At 44.9% G+C, this 20,089-nt stretch overlaps 1 protein-coding gene across 6 annotated transcripts in view; it reads right to left on the bottom strand.

Annotated features, from left to right (window-relative positions):
• LOC134351052 (electrogenic sodium bicarbonate cotransporter 4-like) overlaps positions 1–20,089 on the bottom strand; it is a 134,417-nt gene that overhangs the window by 83,813 nt on the left and 30,515 nt on the right. For 5 of the 6 annotated variants that reach the window (XM_063057063.1, XM_063057067.1, XM_063057066.1 and 2 more), the window contains exons 4-6: positions 17,439–17,594; positions 4,754–4,849; positions 4,456–4,511 (exon numbers count right to left, since the gene is read on the bottom strand). In XM_063057063.1, coding sequence (XP_062913133.1) covers positions 4,456–4,511; positions 4,754–4,849; positions 17,439–17,594 — 308 coding nt within the window. The remainder of the gene's footprint in view (positions 1–4,455; positions 4,512–4,753; positions 4,850–17,438; positions 17,595–20,089) is intronic. The other variant, XM_063057064.1, reaches the window with a different exon arrangement.

Raw genomic sequence — 20,089 nt, forward strand, 5'->3', positions numbered from 1 at the left:
AATAGAGTCAGAGAATCACACAGCCCTTCGGCCCATCTCCTCCATGCCGACTAAGATTCCCCCATCTAAGCCAGTCCCATTTGTCTGCATTTGACTCATCTCCCTGTAAATCAGGGGTGCTTAACCCTTCTTAACCCTTGTAATATTATATACCTCTTTTGATTACCCCTCAATCTCTTACGCGCCAACTAATCAAGTCCCAACTCAGTTCCTCAAGTCCCGGCAAATCAGTTGTAGATCTCTTTTGCACTTTTTTCAGCTCTTCATGGTCATTGGAACCAGGGTTGCTGACAATAGTGCCAAGAAGGAATTGCTGCCCCATTTCCTTTTTCCAACATTTGTAACTCATTTTACATTTGTAACAGCATTTTCTTTGTTTTTGTTAAAATATTGAGTAAAGGTTGGGATGTTATGCTGAGGTTGTACAGGATGCTGAAGTTGCTGAAACATTATTTGGAGTACTGTGTGCAGTTCTGGTCTCCTACTTACAGGAAAGATATCACTAAGATTGAATGAGTACAGAGAAAACTTACAAGGATGTTGCTGGTCTCTGAAGACCCGAGGTATAGGAAAAGGCTGAACAGGTTTGGACTTTATTCCCTTGAGTTTAGGTGAATGAGAGAGAGTTGATAGAGGTATACAAATTATTAGGAGTATAGAGAGGCAAGCAGGCTTTTTTCCCACTGGGGTTGGGTGAGACTAGAACATGAGGTCATGAGTTAAGGGTGAAAGGTGAAATATTTAAGGAAAACCTGAGGAGGAAATTCTCCATTCTCAAGGGTGAATGAGTGGAAGTGGTAGTTGCAGGTTTGATTTCAGCATTGAAGAGGAATTTGGATAAGTGGACTATGGTCTGGGTGCAGGTCAATGGGTCTGGACATGACAACAATTCAACATGGACTGGATTGGCTGAAGGGCCTGTTTCTCTGCTTCAGTGCTCCAGTATTCCATACCCTCCAGCTCTGAAAACAGCAGAACCAAGGAAATGGGCCAGAAGTAACCTCGTGCCACTAACCGCTACACTATGTGCCACCCCCTCAACCCATCTCATTGTGGCATTGATGTATTAAACATATTCACCTGAATCGAAATTAAAATGGATTATTTTAAAGTCAAAATAGAAATAATTTAAAAAATTCGTAAGTCATAGAATTATGCAATATAGAAACAGGCCCTTCGGCTCATTTGGTCCATGCCGAACAAGTTGTCTCATCCAAACTAATCCCATTTGTCAGTATCTGGCCCATAACCTTCTGTATCTGTGTACCGTCCAGCTGTCCTTTGAAAGTTGTTACTGCATCTGCCTCAACCACTTGCTCTGGCAGCTCTTTCCACATTCATGCCCCTCAAAGTCCTGGTAAATCTCTAGCCTCTCACCTGAAACCTGTGTCCTCAAATCTGGGAAAAGGACAGTAAGCATTCACCCTGTCTGTGCCCCTCGTGGCTTTATATAACATCCTATGTGCGGCAGTTCTGTGGGCAAGAACACCTTGTTAATGAGAGAGGTCAGAGGAGAATGGCCAGACTGGTTCAAGCTGACAGGAAGGTGACAGTAACTCAAAGAAACACACCTTACAACAGCGGTGTGCAGAAGATCATCCCCGAATGCACAACATGTCAAATCTTGAAGTGGATAGACTACAGCAGCAGAAAACCATGAACATACACTCATTCAACACACGTCAAAGTTGCTGGTGAACGCAGCAGGCCAGGCAGCATCTCTAGGAAGAGGTGCAGTCGACGTTTCAGGCCGAGACCCTTCGTCAGGACTAACTGAAGGAAGAGTGAGTAAGGGATTTGAAAGTTGGAGGGGGAGGGGGAGATCCAAAATGATAGGAGAAGACAGGAGGGGGAGGGATAGAGCCGAGAGCTGGACAGGTGATAGGCAAAAAGGATATGAGAGGATCATGGGACAGGAGGTCCGTGAAGAAAGACGGGGGGGGGTGACCGAGAGGATGGGCAAGGGGTATATTCAGAGGGACAGAGGGAGAAAAAGGAGAGTGAGAGAAAGAATGTGTGTATAAAAGTAAGTAACAGATGGGGTACGAGGGGGAGGTGGGGCATTAGCAGAAGTTAGAGAAGTCGATGTTCATGCCATCAGGTTGGAGGCTACCCAGACGGAATATAAGGTGTTGTTCCTCCAACCTGAGTGTGGCTTCATCTTTACAGTAGAGGAGGCCGTGGATAGACATGTCAGAATGGGAATGGGATGTGGAATTAAAATGTGTGGCCACTGGGAGATCCTGCTTTCTCTGGCGGACAGAGCGTAGGTGTTCAGCAAAGCGGTCTCCCAGTCTGCGTCGGGTCTCGCCAATATATAAAAGGCCGCATCGGGAGCACCGGACGCAGTATATCACCCCAGCCGACTCACAGGTGAAGTGTCGCCTCACCTGGAAGGACTGTTTGGGGCCCTGAATGGTGGTGAGGGAGGAAGTGTAAGGGCATGTGTAGCACTTGTGCCGCTTACACGGATAAGTCATATACACTCATTGGCTACTTTAAGAGGTACACGAGGTACCCAATAAAGTGGCCTCTGAATTTACGTAGAACATAACACTTTGGCTTACGATGTTCTGCTGACTTTTTAACCTACTTTAAGATCAATGTGACCCTTCCCTCCTATATTACCTTCCACTTCACTTTTCTATCATCCATGTGCCCACCTGAGACTCCCTTAAATGTTCCTAATGTATTTGCATCTACCATCACCCCTGGCAGTGTGTTCCATGTACCCACCACCCTGTGTAAAATATTCACCTCTGACATTCCTCCTATACTCTGTGTAAAATACTCACCTCTGACATCCCTCCTATACTTTCGGGAGGAGAAGATGGCAGCGCGCCTGCATGTGCGCAGCTCTCCGGTGAAAAATGATGTCGTATCTGTTAAATAGGGGCCGTGGACAATTCTGATTTGATGGAGAATGGACGTGAAAGCACAGAGGAACATCTGGCGAAATTTCTGAAACGCCCGTCCGCTGCTGTCGTTACTGTGTGGTTGGGAATCTTTCGGAGGGTAGGCCTCAAAATCCCCGGCCTTGCCTGCTTTTGACGACCGAGAAGGAGGTCGAATCGTTCGGCAATGATGCCACTCAGTACTCGGTGTCGGAGAGCTGATCAGAGCTCAAAGTTTTCGGATGATTCAGAGTCGGATTGTGGTCGGCATGGCAGGGAGAGTTTTTCTTCCTTCTCCCGTCTGCGTGAGATGTGGGACATTTAAGAAACTTTGAACTTTACTGTGCTCACAGACTTTCTTCATCAAGTTATGGTTTTGTTACACTGTAACTATATGTTATAATTATGTGGTTTTGTCAGTTTTTTCAGTCTTAGTTTGTCCTGTGTTTTGTGATATCACACCGGAGAAAATAATGTATCATTTCTTAATGCATGCATTACTAAATGACAATAAAAGGGGACTATGTGTCTTCATAATCTAATCTAATGCAATCATTTTAAAATTATGTCTTTCGTATGAGCCATTTCTGCCGTGGAAATAAGTCTCTGGCTATCCACTCTATCTATGCCACTTATCATCTTGTACAGCTCGATCAGTTCACCTCTGATCCTCCTTCACTCCAAAGAGAAGAGGCCTAGCTTGCTCAACACCTCTGTATAAGAGATGCCTTCTAGCCCAGACAGCCTCCCGGTAAATCTCCTCTGCACACTCTCAGAAACTTCCACATCCTTCCGAAAATGAAGCAGCCAGAACTGGTCCAACTAGAGTTTTGTAGAGCTATAACATTACCTTGTGGCTCTGGTTCTTAAACTGAACACAGCACTCCACAAGACCATAAGATAATAGGTGCAGATTTATGCCATTCAGCCCATTGAGTCTGCTCTACCATTCAATCATGACTGATTTATTATCCATTTCAACCCATTCTCATGCCATCTTCCACTTAAACCTTTGACACCTATCAAGAAACCTATCCACCTCCAGCCCAAGTGCGTGTTGCCGAAAGCTGATGGGAAGTAAGAATTCAGACAAAAATTACATGAAAAAGGTTCACAAACACAAGAAAATCTGCAGATTCTGGAAATCCAAAGCAACACACAAAAAAGTGCTGGAGGAACTCAGCAGGCCAGGCAGCACCCATGGAAGTGAATAAGCATTTCAGGCCAGAACTCTTCATCAGGACTGGAGAGAAAGAGAAGTCAGAATAAGAAGTTGGGGGGTGGGGGAGGAAGATATGTAAGGTGGCATGTGAATGTGATAGGTGAAAGTAGGTGACACATTTAATTTTCACCTATCACCTACCTCCTTGTACTTCCTCCCCTCCTCTGCCCTTCTTACTCTGACTTCTCTTTCTTTCCAGTCCTGAAGAAGGGTTTCAGCCCGAAATGCTGACTGTTTACTCTTTTCTAGAGATGTTGTCCGGTTTGCTGAGTTCCTTCAGCATTTTGTGTGTGGTACTGATGAAAGTTTGAAAGTTCATGTGCTAAGTTGGAGGTTTACCTGGTCGGTGCTGGGTGTGTCTGCGATGTCATTCATGCTCCGGCTTTGAGCGTGTCCTGTGATTTAAAAAAAACACAGAAATGACGCACTTAATTTGATATTTGCAGAACAATGGGGTCAAGGAACCATCGTAACAAACAAGGTGAGGGGGGGTTCAGAATTGGGGAGAGAGGCTTCTAGTTACTGGTGAGTAGCTTGGTTTAGACGTTAACCAAGGAGTGGGTGCACGCATGCAGGCTGCATGCAACGCTTTCGTCTTAGTTACCCAGTCACCGGGTAACGCAGGCAGGTGACTTACGTAGCCGTCCATAACCGGAAGACTGCCTCATTCCCAGGTCTTCAGTGGAACGATAAAAGCTTGCCCCAATGCCAGCAGATCGGTTGGGGCTGCGAGCTGCAGGTCGCTCATTAATTCAAGCAGTTAGTAAGAAAAGAAATAAAGATATATATTTAATTAGCAAAATGACTTACTGCACTGCGTGCTTATGCAACAATCGCGGTAAGAGAATAAGATTTCTGTCCCCTCTGATCTTACAGATGTAGATATCATTACAGTAGACTTGAAACCATCTTGAATCCTCTTGAAACCTGAATCAAAGAGCTGATTATTGACTACTGGAGGAAGGAATCAGAGATCCACGAACCAGGCTTCATTAGGGGATCGGAGGTGGAGGGGGTCAGTCACTTTAAATTCCTTGGATCTGTCCTGGGACCGGCACACACGTGTCATTACAAGGAAGGCATGACGGAGCCTCTGCTTTCTTAGAAGTTTGAGCATACTCAAAATGCCATCAAAAACTTTGGACAAACTTCTATAGAAACACTGTGGAGAGTATCATAATTGGTTGCATCACTGTTTGGTGTGGAAACACCAATGGGCATAAGCTCTTCTTGGGCTTTTAGCTGGGTGCAGGTATCGATTATAACCAACGTTTCGATGACAAACTCTGCCGTGGCATTTGGAAGCCCGAAAACAGTTTATATACACCAGGAAAGCACGAGATCCTTTTTCACCATTGAGCACATCTGCAGGGATTGCTGACACAAGAAAGCAGCATCTATCATCAAGGACTCCCGCCATCCAGGCCATGCTCTCTTCTCTCTGCTGCCATCAGGGAGGAGGTACAGGAACTTTAGATCCCACACCACCAGCTTCAGGAACAGTTATTACCCTTCAACCATCAGGCTCCTGAACCAACTTGGATAACTTCACTCCCCTCAACACAGAATTGATTCCAAAACCTATGGACCCACTTTCAAGGACTCTACAACTCTTGTTATCGATATTATTTATTTTTTACATTTGCTCAGTTTGCCTTCTTTTACACTTTGATTGTTTGACAGCCTTTGTGGGTAGTTTTTCATTGATTCTATTTTACACCTCTGTTCTATTTTGAATGCCTGCGAGAAAACTAATCTCAGGGCAGTATATATAGTATACGTACTTTGGTGATAAATTTACTCCGCTAAAGATGGCGGCAGAAGGTGACTCCTCCCAGCTCGTCATCGAAACTGTTAAATACGTCCTATTCTAATGTCTCTATTTTCCTTTTCAGGGAGTCTTGGGGTCCTATTGGGATTTTTGATCTACAGTGGCACTCAAGAACGATGGTTCTGCATGACGGCGTGTTCCTGCTCCTGGAGCTTGCCGATCGGCCGTGTTTCGGTACGTCCAGTGACCTGCGTGGCCCTGTGGACACAAATTCTTGCCAGCGTCACATACTGAAGCGTAGAGGGAGATGGAACATCCAAGACAGCAAGAGTGGCTTTTGGACAACTCTGCACTCAGTAATCGATTTGCTGATTCTTGAGTCGGGGAACTCAGAATAAAAAAGCAACATTTCAGACTGACTGTAACATCAAAATAGGGACTGTTGTATCCCCTGTCACTGTGGAAGGAGCGATATCTGTCTCTCCCTTGTTAGTGAGAGAGAGAGAGAGCCTGTGGGATGTGAACAATTAGCTTTTGATGGACTATAGACCATGGTCTCTCCTTGGGGACTTGCTGTTGCTTGTATGGTGGGTGGTGGGTATGCTGATGCTTTAAGCTAAAATAATTTGGGGGAGGGGGTGAGAGAGGTCTGATGCTGCTTGTGTGTGGGAGGGGTCAGGGGGCTTTGGGATCCTTCCTTTTTTCTGTCATTCATTCTTTGGGGTTTTTTTTTCTGTTTTGAGGATGTCTGCAGAGAATAAGAATTTCAGGTTGCATATTGTATACATTCTTTGATATTAAATGGAACTATTGAACAACTGAACTTTCAACTTTCAACTTTGAGATTCACCCATCTCCCCTCTCCTGCCTGGGGCAACTTGCCTGCACCTTTCACCCCTCTTCCACAAATCATACTGGACCCTAATCTCAGCCCTCCTTCTTCCCTCTTCATATTGGCCGTCTCCTGTCTCCACTCTCGGCTCCGATGCAGAGTTTAAGTCCAAAAGGTCATCATTTCCTTGTCTCTCACTGAAGCTGCTTGATCCGCTGAATTCCTCCGGCAGTTTGCTACTTGAAGACATTCCTCTGCCCAGCTACCAGTGGATGGCTGACAAATCACACAGTATACACACAAAACCGACACACACCTGTCTCTGAACTCAAACAACTGCAGGAAATGCCAGAAAAACTCAGCAGCCTCGATGGAATGGATGTGGAGAGGATGTTTCCTCTGGTGGGGGAGTCTAAGACCAGAGGACATGGTCTCAGAATAGAGGGACATCCATTCAGAACGGAGACGAGGAGGAATTTCTTTAGCTAGAGAGTGGTGCATCTGAGTAGTTCGTTGCCACAGTTAGCAGTGGAGGCCAAGTCATTGGGTAACTTAAAGCAGAGGTTGATAGATTCTTGATTGGTCAGGACACTTTATATTTTATTGTCGCCAAACAATTGGTACTAGAACGTACAATCATCACAGTGATATTTGATTCTGCGCTTCACACTCCCTGGATTACAAATATTAAATATTAAAAATATTAAAAATAGTTAAAATTAGTAAATATTAAAAATTTAAATTATAAATCATAAATAGAAAATGGAAAAATGGGAAGTAAGGTAGTGCAAAAAAACCGAGAGGCAGGTCCGGATATTTGGAGGGTACGGCCCAGATCCGGGTCAGATTCCATTCAGCAGTCTTATCACAGATATGGGGAGAAGGCAGGAGACTGGGGCTGAGAGGGAAAATGGATCAGCCATGATGAAATAGCAGAGGACACTTGATGGGCCAAATGGCCTAATTCTGCTCCTATCTCTTATGGTGTCACGACCTGAGAAACGGGAGAATAAAAGTATCGACCAGCCAGTAAAGAAGGTGGGGTTTGAGGACCGTGTCCCAAGGGTCAAACTGGAAGTCTGGAAGGAGAGGCCCATTTGTGAGAGCCAAGTCTGCGAATCTCTGAGAGTCCACTGGGGAAGCAGAAGCCGAGTGTCTGTAAGCTCGAGTCCAGGTCCGCTAGAGGAACGGAGGCCTGCCTGGGGTTATGGGACTCTGTATGTGCATGGCAGTGAGGGCGGAGCAGGACTTTTTTTGCTCATATTGTTTTGTTGCTGGTTGTGTTCTGTGTTGTTCTGCTGGGCACTGTGAGCACGCTATGTTGTTGCCAAAATTTGTGGCATTACTTGCGGGCTGCCCCCAGCACACCCTTGTGTGTGTTGGTTGTTAATGCAAACAGATTTCACTCAATGTTTCAATGTATGTACAAGTGAAAAATAAACTTGAACCTTGAATTCTCCAATTTAGATAACTCACATTTTCTTTTTCTTTTGTATCAGGGCTGCCGTTCTTGCTTGTCAACCATGTATTCAATTACCTTTCACATGTACACCTTAGTCTTCTAGTGAGACTACACAACACGGCCCAGAATTTTTATCATTAGGAACTGCTACTACGTCAACTCAGGCCTAGGTGTCCATTAGGAACACGTTACACAAACAAAGGACTAATGAACCATTAGCTCTCCCCTCCAGAGAAATACTTTTCTGATAGAACGCATAATTTTTAAGGCGATTGGTCAAATGTATGGGGGGATGTCAGAGTTAGGGTTTTTTTTTTACAAAGGGAGTTGTGGGTGTGTGGAATGCTCTGCCAGGGGTGGTGGTAGAGGCAGATACATTAGGGATTGATAAGAGATCTTTAGATTGGCACACGGATGAAAGAAAAATGGAGGGCTCTGTTAGATTGATCAAAGAGCAGATTACAGGGTCAGTACTGTACTAACTTCTATGTTCCAGGTTTAATTCTTTTTGTTCCATCCTCTGCCCTTCCCCATTTTCCCCTCTACCTAGACTAAATAGTTTTCTTGGAACTCGGGAAGAACTCAGGCAAACCAACAGAATGTGTGGAGGCATCAGGACAGAGAGGAAAGAGGAAAGATTTCCAGTTTACAGCCGTGGGGAACAGGACCGGTGGAGCAGGAAGGTGGGGGGAATGATGTACCAGTGGAGCAGGGAGGGGGTGACGAACGGGCGGAACTGTATAGGGGAGAGTTTGTGGAATATGAGCATAAGTGACAGCTGAGTGTATCTCGGAGAGGACCAAGGTCGTTTGAATTTGGAAAATGGAATGTTCCTGTGATGGGATTGTGAGCCACTCAAGCGGAAAATGTGATATCGTTTTTCCATTTGGTGTTTTGAGGTTCTATACCAGTGGAGAAGCGAAGTGCAGACAGATCAGTGAGCGAATGGCTGTTGCATTGTTAACACAAAATAATCTGCAGATGCTGGGGTCAAAGCAACACTCACAACAAGCTGGAGGAACTCAGCAGGTCGAGCAGCATCCGTGGAAAAGATCGGTTGCATTGTTGTTGTGGTTGCTTGGCGAACGTACAAACTCCTTTCAGACAGTGGACTGAATTGAACTCTGATGCCCTTCACCCCCTCCCCTTCACATCTGTTCGTCATCCTACTGCTTCCAAACCTTGGAAGCAGCCTATCCCGCAAGCCCTGGGTTCACTGGAGAATTGATTATGCCACTGTAACATTTAAAAAAATAGTGAAATGAAGCGTCTGGAAAACCTGACAGTTCCGCAGCACTAAAATCCCAAGGGTGCCAAATTATTGCAGCCTTGCTCAGAGACAGATTTGATGGCCCAAATGCACTCAGGCAACTCCTATGTCTTATTGGCGTACTATACCACTTCATCTTCAGACCAAATGCATGAACCTTTTGCTCCGTCTCTGTACTGCAGTGAACTGGGCCCAGGACCAACAAACTGCAGCTTTGAACAACAAACCACCCCTGAGCTTTTGCCCCTTGTGCCTCTCCGCTCGACTGAGCCAAACACAAAAGGTCGCGCTCCCTTCTGCTCCCCAACCTTGGAGGTCAGGATCAGTTTTATGCCCCATGAGTTGCACATTGACACAGAGACTCAGAGCAGCCTCTTAAATCTGCTTCTTCTCAAGATCACACCCCTTGACGTGGTCACATAAACTGAAGTTGCAAGGAATGGTAACAAAAGGTAAAGAGACTGGGGAAATGGACCCAGTTGGGTACAGGAACATCTCTTGTTATAGTGAGAACATCACACACCATGTTGACTACTTTGCAATTGACTTTTTTTTGGTCTGTGTTCTTTCATGCGTAATTTTACATAGTACATAGAACAGTACAGCACAGTACAGGCCCTTCGGCCCACAATGTTGTGCCGACCCTCAAACCCTGCCTCCCATATAAGCCCCCAACTTAAATTCCTCCATATACCTGTCCAGAAGTCTCTTAAACTTCACTAGTGTATCTGCCTCTACCACTGACTCAGGCAGTGCATTCCACGCACCAACCACTCTCTGAGTAAAAAACCTTCCTCTAATATTCCCTTTGAACTTCCCACCCCTTACCTTAAAGCCATGTCCTCTTGTACTGAGCAGTGGTGCCCTGGGGAAGAGGCGTTGGCTATCCAATCTATCTATTACTCTTATTATCTTGTACACCTCTATCATGTCTCCTCTCATCCTCCTTCTCTCCAAAGAGTAAAGCCCTAGCTCCCTTAATCTCTGATCATAAGGCATACTCTCGAAACCAGGCAGCATCCTGGTAAATCTCCTCTGTACCCTTTCCAATGCTTCTACATCCTTCCAATAATTTTTGATTAGCTTGTATCTAATTGATGATTTCCTTATGAATGTCATGGATCTGGTGTGAGGTAGGAGCATTCTTAAGTGGGAGGGCAAGCAGCTAGAGGCTGTGGCTCACATCGGGTACCAATGACATGGGTAGGAGAGGTGATGAGGACCTGGAAAGTGAGGTCAGAGAGTTAGGTGCCAAGTTAAAGGACAGGACCTCCAGGGTTGTGATCTCAGGATTGCTAACCGCACCACATGCTTGTGAGGCCTGAAATAGGAAGATCATACAGTTTAACACCTAGTTAAGGAGTTGGTGTATGAGGGAGGTCTTCAAATTTTTGGATCATTGGGCTCTCTTTCAGAAAAGGTGGAACCTGTACTGAAGAACCTGTACTGAACCTGTACCTGTACGATTTGGATTATGGAATAGATGGCTTTGTGGCTAAGTTTGCTGACGATACGAAGGTAGGTGGAGGGGCCGGTAGTGCTGAGGAAACAGAGTCTGCAGAGAGACTTGGATAGATTGGGAGAATGGGCAAAGAAGTGACAAATGAAGTACAATGTTGGAAAGTGTATGGTTATGCACTTTGGCAGAAGTAATAAATGGGCAGACTATTATTTGTAAATGGGGAAATAATTCAAAGTTCTGAGATACAACGAGACTTGGGGGTCCTCGTACAGGATACCCTTAAGGTTAACCTCCAGGTTGAGTCAGTAGTGAAGAAGGCGAATACAATGTTGGCATTCATTTCTAGAGGAATAGAGTATAGGAACAGGGATGTGATGTTGAGGCTCTATAAGGCGCTGGTGAGACCTCACTTGGAGTAATGTGGGCAGTTTTGGTCTCCTTATTTAAGAAAGGATGTGCTGACTTTGGAGAGGGTACAGAGCAGATTCACTAAAATGATTTCGGGAATGGGAGGGTTAACATATGAGGAATGTTTGTCCGCTCTTGGACTGTACTCCTTGGAGTTTAGAAGAATGAAGGGGGACCTCACAGAAACATTCGAATGTTGAAAAGCATGGACAGAGTGGATGTGGCCAAGTTGTTTCCCATGATGGGGGAGTCTGGTACGAGAGGGCATGACTTAAGGATTGAAGGGCGCCCATTCAGAACAGAAATGCGAAGAAATTTTTTTAGTCAGAGGGTGGTGAATCTATGGAATTTGTTGCCATGGGCAGCAGTGGAGGCCAAGTCATTGGGTGTATTTAAGGCAGAGATTGATAGGTATCTGAGTAGCCAGGGCATCAAAGGTTATGGTGAGGAGGCAGGGGAGTGGGACTAAATGGGAGAATGGATCAGCTCATGATAAAATGGCGGAGCCGACTCGATGGGCTAAATGGCCGACTTCTGCTCCTTTGTCTTATGGTCTTATGGTCTAAGAAGCTGTTTGCACCTGAACTGGAGGAGGACTAATATCCTAGAGGGAAGGTTTGCTAGTGTTGCATGGGGGGGTGTTAAATTAGAGTTGCAGGGAGTTGAGAACCAGAGTGCCAGAACAGATAGTGGAATGGTGTGGAGAAAGATATTGTTAAGTCTACAGACACAGTTAGAAATAAAAAAGGTCGAGCATGTTGGGACTACTGCTCTAAGCTGCATATATTTCAATGCAAGGAGTATTGTAGGACAGGCAGATGATTTAAGGGCATGGATCACCACATGGAATTATGACATTATAGCCATTAGTGAGACTTGGTTGCAGGAGGGACAGGAATGGCAGCTCAATGTTCTGGGGGATCTGTTGTATTAGATGTGATAGATCAGGAGGAGTTAAAGGGGGACTGATGACAGTACTAGTCAGGGAAATTGTCATGGCAGTGCTCAGTCAGGACAGAGTGTAGAGCTCACCTAGTGAGGCTTTATGGGTAGAACTGAGGAATAAGAAAGGTATGACCATGTTACTAGGTTCATATTATAGACCACCCAACAATCCGTGGCATTTAGAGGAGCAAATTTGTAGAGAGATTGCAGACTGTTGTAAGAAATATAAGGTTGTGATAGTAGGTGATTTTAATTTCCCACATATTGAGTGGGACTCCCATACTGTAAAAGGATTAGATGGGATAGAGTTTGTCAAATGTGATCAGGAAAGTCTCCTTAATCAGTACATTGAAGTGCCAACTAGAAAGAGTAGAGAGAGTGTGATACCTGATCTCCTATTAGGGAATGAGACAGGGCAAGTGAAAGAAGATTGTCTTGAGGTACACTTTGCATCTTGTGATTATAATGTCATTAGTTTCAAGATAATTATGGAAAAGGATAAGTCTGATCCGTGGGTTAAGATTCTAAATTGGAGAAAGGCCAATTTTGATGGCATGAGAAAGTATCTGGCGAGAATGGATTATGGCAGGCTGTTCTGTACTACAGTGTTTGTATGTTCCTGTCAGAATAAAAGGCAAGGATAACATGTTTAGGGAACCTTGATTTTCAAGAGATATTAAGTCCCTGGTGAAGAAAAAGAAGGAGGTGAACAGCAGGTATAGGCAGGAAGCAACAAATGAGGTACTTGAGGAGTAGAAGAATACAAGAGAACACTGAAGAAGGAAATCAGGCGTGAGGTTCCTCTAGCAGGCAAGGTGAACGAGAATCGTAAGGGCTTCTACAGATATGTTAAGAGGAAAAAGACAGCAAGGGACCTAATTGTTCCTCTGGAAGATCAGAATGGTAATCTATGTGTGGAGCTGAAAGAGATAGTGAGATCTTAAATGGATCTTTTTTCATCTCTGCTTGCTCAGGAGATGGACACAGAGTCTATAGATGTGAGGCAACACAGCAGAGATGTTACAGACCCTATACAGATTACAGAGGAGGAGATGTTTGCAGTCTAGAGGAAAATTAAGGTGGATAAAGCCCCAGGGCCTGACAAGGTGTTCCCTTGGAACCCATGGGAGGCTAGTGCACAAATTGCAGGGGCCATAGCAGAGATATTTAAAACATCCTTATCCATGGGGGTGCCGGAGGATTGGTGGATAGCTAATGTTGTCCCATTGTCTAAGGAAAGCTCTAAGAATAAGTCAGGAACTTATAGGCTGGTGAGCTTGACATCAGTAGTAGGAAAGTTATTGCAAGGTATTCTAAGGCAGCGGTCCCCAACCATTGGGCCATGGACCGGTACCGGGCCGCAAAGCATGTGCTACCGGGCCGTGAGGAAACAATATGAGTCAGCTGCACCTTTCCTCATTAAATAACACTAACATATAGTAAAAGCAGGAATGATAATGATAAATACACAGCCTATATAAAGTAGAAATAATGTATGTACAGTATAGTCGGGAAGATGAAGGCAAAACTGATTCGTGGGGAAAAGATATTGGTATGTATGCGCATTCGCACATATGCGCATGTCATGCCATGCGCACACAGGTGCCAGTGCAAGGTTTCATGGTCATGGTAGTCTTTTTCGTGGTAAATTGTCCCGGGATTTGACTGCTACTTTTGTCCCTTATTTGGGAGTGAGAAAGTTGGCAACCCTAACTGTAAAATACATGTTGAGGTGAGTTTAACCCTACTAGAACACCCCCCCCCACCCCCAGTCCGCCAGTCCGCAAGAATATTGTCAATATTAAACCGGTCCGCGGTGCCAAAAAGGTTGGGGACCCCTGTTCTAAGGGACTGGATATACAAGTATCTGGATAAACAGGGACTGATTAGGGTCAGTCAGCATGGCTTTGTGCATGGTCAGTCATGTCTAACTAATCTTAAGAGCTTTTCAAGGAAGATACCAGGAAAGTAGAAGAAGACAAAGCAGTGGATATTGTCTTAATGGACTTGAACAAAGAAGGTTGAGTCGCTTGGTATTAAAGATGAGGTAGTAAATTCGATTAGACATTGGCTTTGTGGGAAAAGCCAGAGAGAGATGGCGGATGGTTGCTTCTCTGGCTGGAGGCCTGTGACTAGTGTGTGCCGCCCGGATAGGTCTGGGTCCATTGTTGTTTGTGATTTATATCAACGATCTGGATGATAATGTGGTAAACTGGATCAGCAAATTTACAGATGACACCAATATTGGGGTGTAGTGGAGAGTGAGGAAGACTATCAAAGCTTGCAGTGAGATCTGATCCACTTGGAAAAATGGGCTGAAAAGTGGTAGATGGAATTTAATGCAGTCAAGTGTGAGGTGTTGAAATTTGAGAGGACCAGCCAGAGTAGGTCTTACACGGTGAGTGGTAGGGCACTGAGGAGTGTGGTAGACCAAAGGGATCTGGGAATACAGGTCCATAATTCCTTGAAAGTAGCATCACAGGTAGATACAGTTGTAACAAAAACTTTTGGCACATTGGCTTTCATAAATCAGTGTATTTAGTGCAGGAGTTGGGATGTTACGCTGAAGTTTTATGAGACATTGGTGAAGCCTAATTTGGAGTATTGTGTGCAGCCTTGGTCACCTACCCACAGTTACGATGTAAATGAGATTGAAAGAGTGCAAAGAAAATTTGCAAAGTTCATGCCAGGACTTAAGGACCTGAGTTATAGGGAAAGATTGAATAGGTTAGAACATTATTCCCTAGAACATAGAAGAATGAGGGGAGATTTGACAGAAGTATACAAAATTATTGGGGATACAGATAGGATAAGCCTAAGAAGGCTTTTTCCACTGAGGTTGGGTGAGACTTTAACTAGAGGTCATGGGTTAAGGGTGAAAGGAAATGTTTAAGGGGACCATGAGGGAGAACCTTTTCAGTCAGAGTGGCAAGAGTGTGGAACAAGCTGCCAGTGTAAGTGGTGGATACAGGTTCAATTTCAACAATAAAGCAAAATTTGGATAGATACATGGCTGGAAGGGGTATGGGGGGCTATGGTCTGGGTGCAGGTCAATGGGACTAGGCAGGTTAATTGTTCAGCATGGACAAGATGGGCCGAAGGGCCTGCAATGTGCTGTAGTGTCCTATGGCTCGATGACTCTCTATGCCAGTTATGCTGAAACAAGTTTTTCAGTGCACATGTGTGCTTGTTAACATAACAACAAACTCAGATTTTCCCTGGCTCTGGTCAGACATTGAAATATCTTTTGTACTGCCACATTTGAAAAGTTACAGAAAGTATAAGTTTGTCCCTGAAAGAAATGGACTGAAACTTCGGAGAGAAGTTGACGCAACACTGTGTGCCGGCAGAATTCTCGAGACCTTGTGGCTTTGAAATGATTCTAGAAGGGAACTATACGATGACATTTGAATTGGCAAATAAGAGTTTGAAGGTAACAGGTTTGTGACAGAAGGAAAAGCCTAATTAAAGCTGATATTTTTGAAAGGTGCAGATCTTTTCTATGGTATCATCTAATTTTTACTGGAATGATCATGATGGGTTGAATGGCTTCATTCTGCATCTGAAAAATTATGATTTTGTGGTATTAATGGTCTAAATCAAGGGTTCCAAACCTTCTTAATGCCCTTTTTTGGACCCTTTACCGTTAACCAGTTGGGAACCCTTGGTCTAAGTGATGGCCAGAACTGAGGTGTTCTTTAGAATGGAATGTTAATCTCAGAGATGAGAGGAGAGCTATCTGAGAGCTCAATCTTATGAACTACATTGCTGCCTATTAGTGGCCTCACGGGATGGTGAAGAAAGGTTTTGGAACATTGGCCTTCATTTGTCATGGCATTGAGTATAAAAGCTGGGACGTTATATCGCAAGATGTTGGTGAGGCTGTATTTGGAATATTGCATTCAGTCAAACTGCTATAGGGAGGATGCCATTAAGACAGAAAGACTCCAGAGGAGATGTATGAGGAGGCAGCTGGGGCTCGAGGGACTGAGTTATGGAGAGGGGTAGAGCACACAGGTACTTTTTTCTTTGGATCATAGGAAAAGAGGGATGAACATACAGCGGCGTATAAGATTAGGAAAGTCATTAATAGGCAATCTTTTTCCTAGGTTTGGGGAATCACAAGCTAGACAGCATAGGTTTAAGGTGTGAACAGTTAGATTTGATAGGAATCTGACTGGTGGCTTTTTCAACGTACACAAAATGTTAGCGGAACTCAGCAGGTTAGGTTAGGAAGCATCTATCGAGGGGAGTAAACAGTCAATATTTTGGGCTGAGACTCTTCGTCAGGATTGGAAAGGGAAAGGGCAGAAACTAGAAGAGAAAAGTGGGAAGTGGAAGGAGTTGAAGCAGGTAAAGGATAGGTGAGAGGAAAGGTGGGTGAGGGAGGGAGAAGGGGATAAGTGGAAGAGATACAGGGATGAAGAAGAAGGAATCTGATAGGAGAGGAGAGTGGCCATGCAAGAAAGGGAGGAGGAGGGAAACCAGAATGAGGTGATGGGCAGATGAGGAGAAAGAGGGCAGTAGGGTAACCAGAACTGGGAACGGGAAAAGGGAGAAGATAGTGTGGAGAGATTACTGGAAGTTGGAGAAAGTGATGTTTGTGCTATCAGGTTGGAAGCTACCCAGGCAGAATATAAGATGTTGCACCTCCAACCTGAGCTTGGCCTTATCATGACAGTAGAGGAGGACATGCACCAACCCGCCAGAATGGGAATGAAAAGTGGAATTCAAGTAACTAGTCACCCAGAGGTCCTTTCTTTTGTGACATTGGTACTCACAGATTTCCCCCAATATTCATCAGTTCTCACTGATGTAGGGGAGACTGCATGGCAGCACCGGATAGAATAGATGACCCCAGCAGACTCACAGGTGAAGTGTCGTCTCAACTGGAAGGATGATTGGGGCCCTGAATGTTGGTGAAGGAGGAGGTGTAGGGGCAGGTGTCGCACTTGTCTCAGTTGCAGGGACAGGCTTTTTACACAGATGGTGGTGAGAGGAAGTGGTATATTAACAACATATAACAGGCACTTGGACAGGTACATGGATTGGAAATTTTTAGAAAGATACGGGCCAAACGTGGACAGATGCATCTAGCTCAGATGGGAACCTTGGTTGGACATGGACCAAGGACCTTCTTTAGCTCCACTGTGGTTGAGTTGCTGTGCTCACCTGACGAAGCTGTGGATGACTTTCCGATGTCAACCAGGGAACGATGGATGGGCTTCTTGGTTTGGTGGCGATGCTTTCTCAGGAGGATGAATGAAATCTGTTCCCGCACATCTGGTTTAATAAGTCCATCTTCAATCTGTTTGTCAATTATATCATCTGTAATGATAGACGCATCAGTTACTTTCTGAGCTGGATGGGTGTAATAGACTTCAAGTAGAAATTCAATTTTAGATCATAAGACAGGAGCAGAATTAAGCCATTTGGCCCAATGAGTCTGCTCCACCATTCAATCATGACTGAATTATTATCCCTCTCAACCCCATTCCCCTGCCTTCTCCCTGTACCCTTTGATGTGTCTGCTAATCAGCCTCAGCTTTAAATATACTCAAGGATTTGGCTTCCACAGCCATCTGTGGCAATGAATTCCGCAGATTCACCACCCTCAGAATTCCTCTTCATCTCTGTTCCAAAGGAATGTCCTTCAATTCTGAGGCCGTGTCCTCTGGTTCTAGATTCTCCACTAATGGAAACATCCTCTACTCATCCTCTACTCATCCTCTCTCTCTAGGCCTTTCAATGTTTGGTAGGTTTCAATAAGAGTCCCACCTCATCCTTTTAAACTCCAGCGAGTAGAGGCCAAGAGTCATAAAACACTCATTTGTTAAGCAGTTCATCCCCAGAATCATTCTCGTGAACTTCCTCTGAACCCTCTCCACTCCCTGCACATCCTTTCTTAGATATAGGACGCAAAACAGCACACCAGACTCCAAATGTGGTCTGACCAACAATTAAAATCTCAGAATTACATCCATCCTTTCATATTTCAGACCTTTTGAAATGAGGTGTGGCTGAGGGGAAGTCGATGAAAATGGAGTCGGTCAGAGAACAGTAGAGAAATGGTGAGGAGAGGAGAGGTAGGGTAGTGAAATGGTGAAGGGAGTGGACAATGGGATTCAGAAGGCAGGAAAATGAAGGGATAGGGGTGGAACAGGGAGATAGTGTGTGCTTGTGGAAGATGATGTAAGGGTTGGGTGGAGGTGGTGAAGAGGGAGAAGGGGGAATGGGGAGGGAGTTGGTGAGGAATGTTTATATGGGGCCGGAGGATGAGTACCTCCAAGAGGGCCACAACCTTGTCATAGGATATTATTAAAGACGTTCAGCACCTAGGGAATGCCCTTTTCTCACAGTCACCATCAGGTAGGAGGTACAGAAGCCTGAAGGCACACACTCAGCGATTCAGGAACAGCTTCTTCCCCTCTGCCATCCGATTCCTAAATGGACATTGAACCCTTGAACACTACCTCACTTTTTTCATATGTATTATTTCTGGTTTTTGCATGATTCTTAATCTATTCAATATACGTATACTGTAATTTATTTATTATTTTTTTTTCTTTTTCTTCTATATTATGTATTGCATTGAACTGCTGCTGCTAAGTTAACAAATTTCATGACACATTCCGGTGATAATAAACCTGATTCTGATTCTGATTGTGCTTTGGCTCTTGTTAGGGTCACCCATATGAGTCTGTGGTGGCCAGTGCGATCATGTTTGCTGTTGTGTGCTAGAGCAGCAGGCTGAGGGTAGCAGACACCAACAGAATCAACAAACTCATTCGTAAGGCCAGTGACGTTATGGGGATGGAACTGGGCTCTCTGACAGTGGTGTCTGAAAAGAGGATGCTGTCTAAGTTGCATACCATCTTGGACAATGTCTCCCATCCGCTACATAATGTACTGGGTGGGCACAGGAGTACATTCAGCCAGAGACTCATTCCACCGAGATGCAACACAGAGCATCATAGGAAGTCATTCCTGCCTGTGGCCATCAAACTTTACAACTCCTCCCTTGAAGGGTCAGACATCCTGAGCCAATAGGCTGGTCCTGGACTTATTTCCTGGCATAATTTACATACCACTTTTTAACTATTTATGGTTTTATTACTATTTATTATTTATGGTGCAACTGTAACGAAAACCAATTTCCCCCGGGATCAATAAAGTATGACTATGACTATGACTATGCCAAACAGGTCAAGGGGTAGAGGCCAGACCAAGAGTGGTCTACCGGTCCTCCAGGTTCAGGGGTTCAGCTCAGGGCTAATAGCTCTGACCGGTCAAACAAAATTGTCATGGAAACTGTGAAGAGGAATCGTACACCTGGGTGTGACGGTATTCCTGAGTCTCCACCCAGGACTTGCATGACTGACAGTACTGAAAACTGAGAGGCAGCTACTGAAGGAAGCTGAGAACATTGCCAGAGATGGAGGACTTTCATTGTTGACCTAATGTCAGTGGTGTAAGGGGCAAGAGAAAAGAGGGGAGAATGGGTAGACTTCTGCAGGTAGGGGGACAGATGAAGGGAAGGGGAGGGAGTTGGGAGGGGCATGGAGCAGTAAGTGTGATGGAATAAGTGAGGTTGGTGGGTGGGATGGGGAATAGTGTTGGGGTCTGGGAATTGGAGGGTTGTAGGACAGTAGAGAGTTAGTGATGCAGAGGGAGATGTGTGTGGAGTGTGACTGTAAATGGTGGAGAGGGGGATGAAGATAGCAAGATGATGTCTGGATCTTAACTGCAGTCAGTAGTGGTGAAGACGGAATCTTGGGATTCCAAGATGGAAGGAGGAGAAGATGGCGGCGCGACACAGCGTG

The sequence above is a fragment of the Mobula hypostoma genome, chromosome 8 (genome assembly GCF_963921235.1).
Source record: "Mobula hypostoma chromosome 8, sMobHyp1.1, whole genome shotgun sequence".
NCBI lineage: Eukaryota > Metazoa > Chordata > Chondrichthyes > Myliobatiformes > Myliobatidae > Mobula > Mobula hypostoma.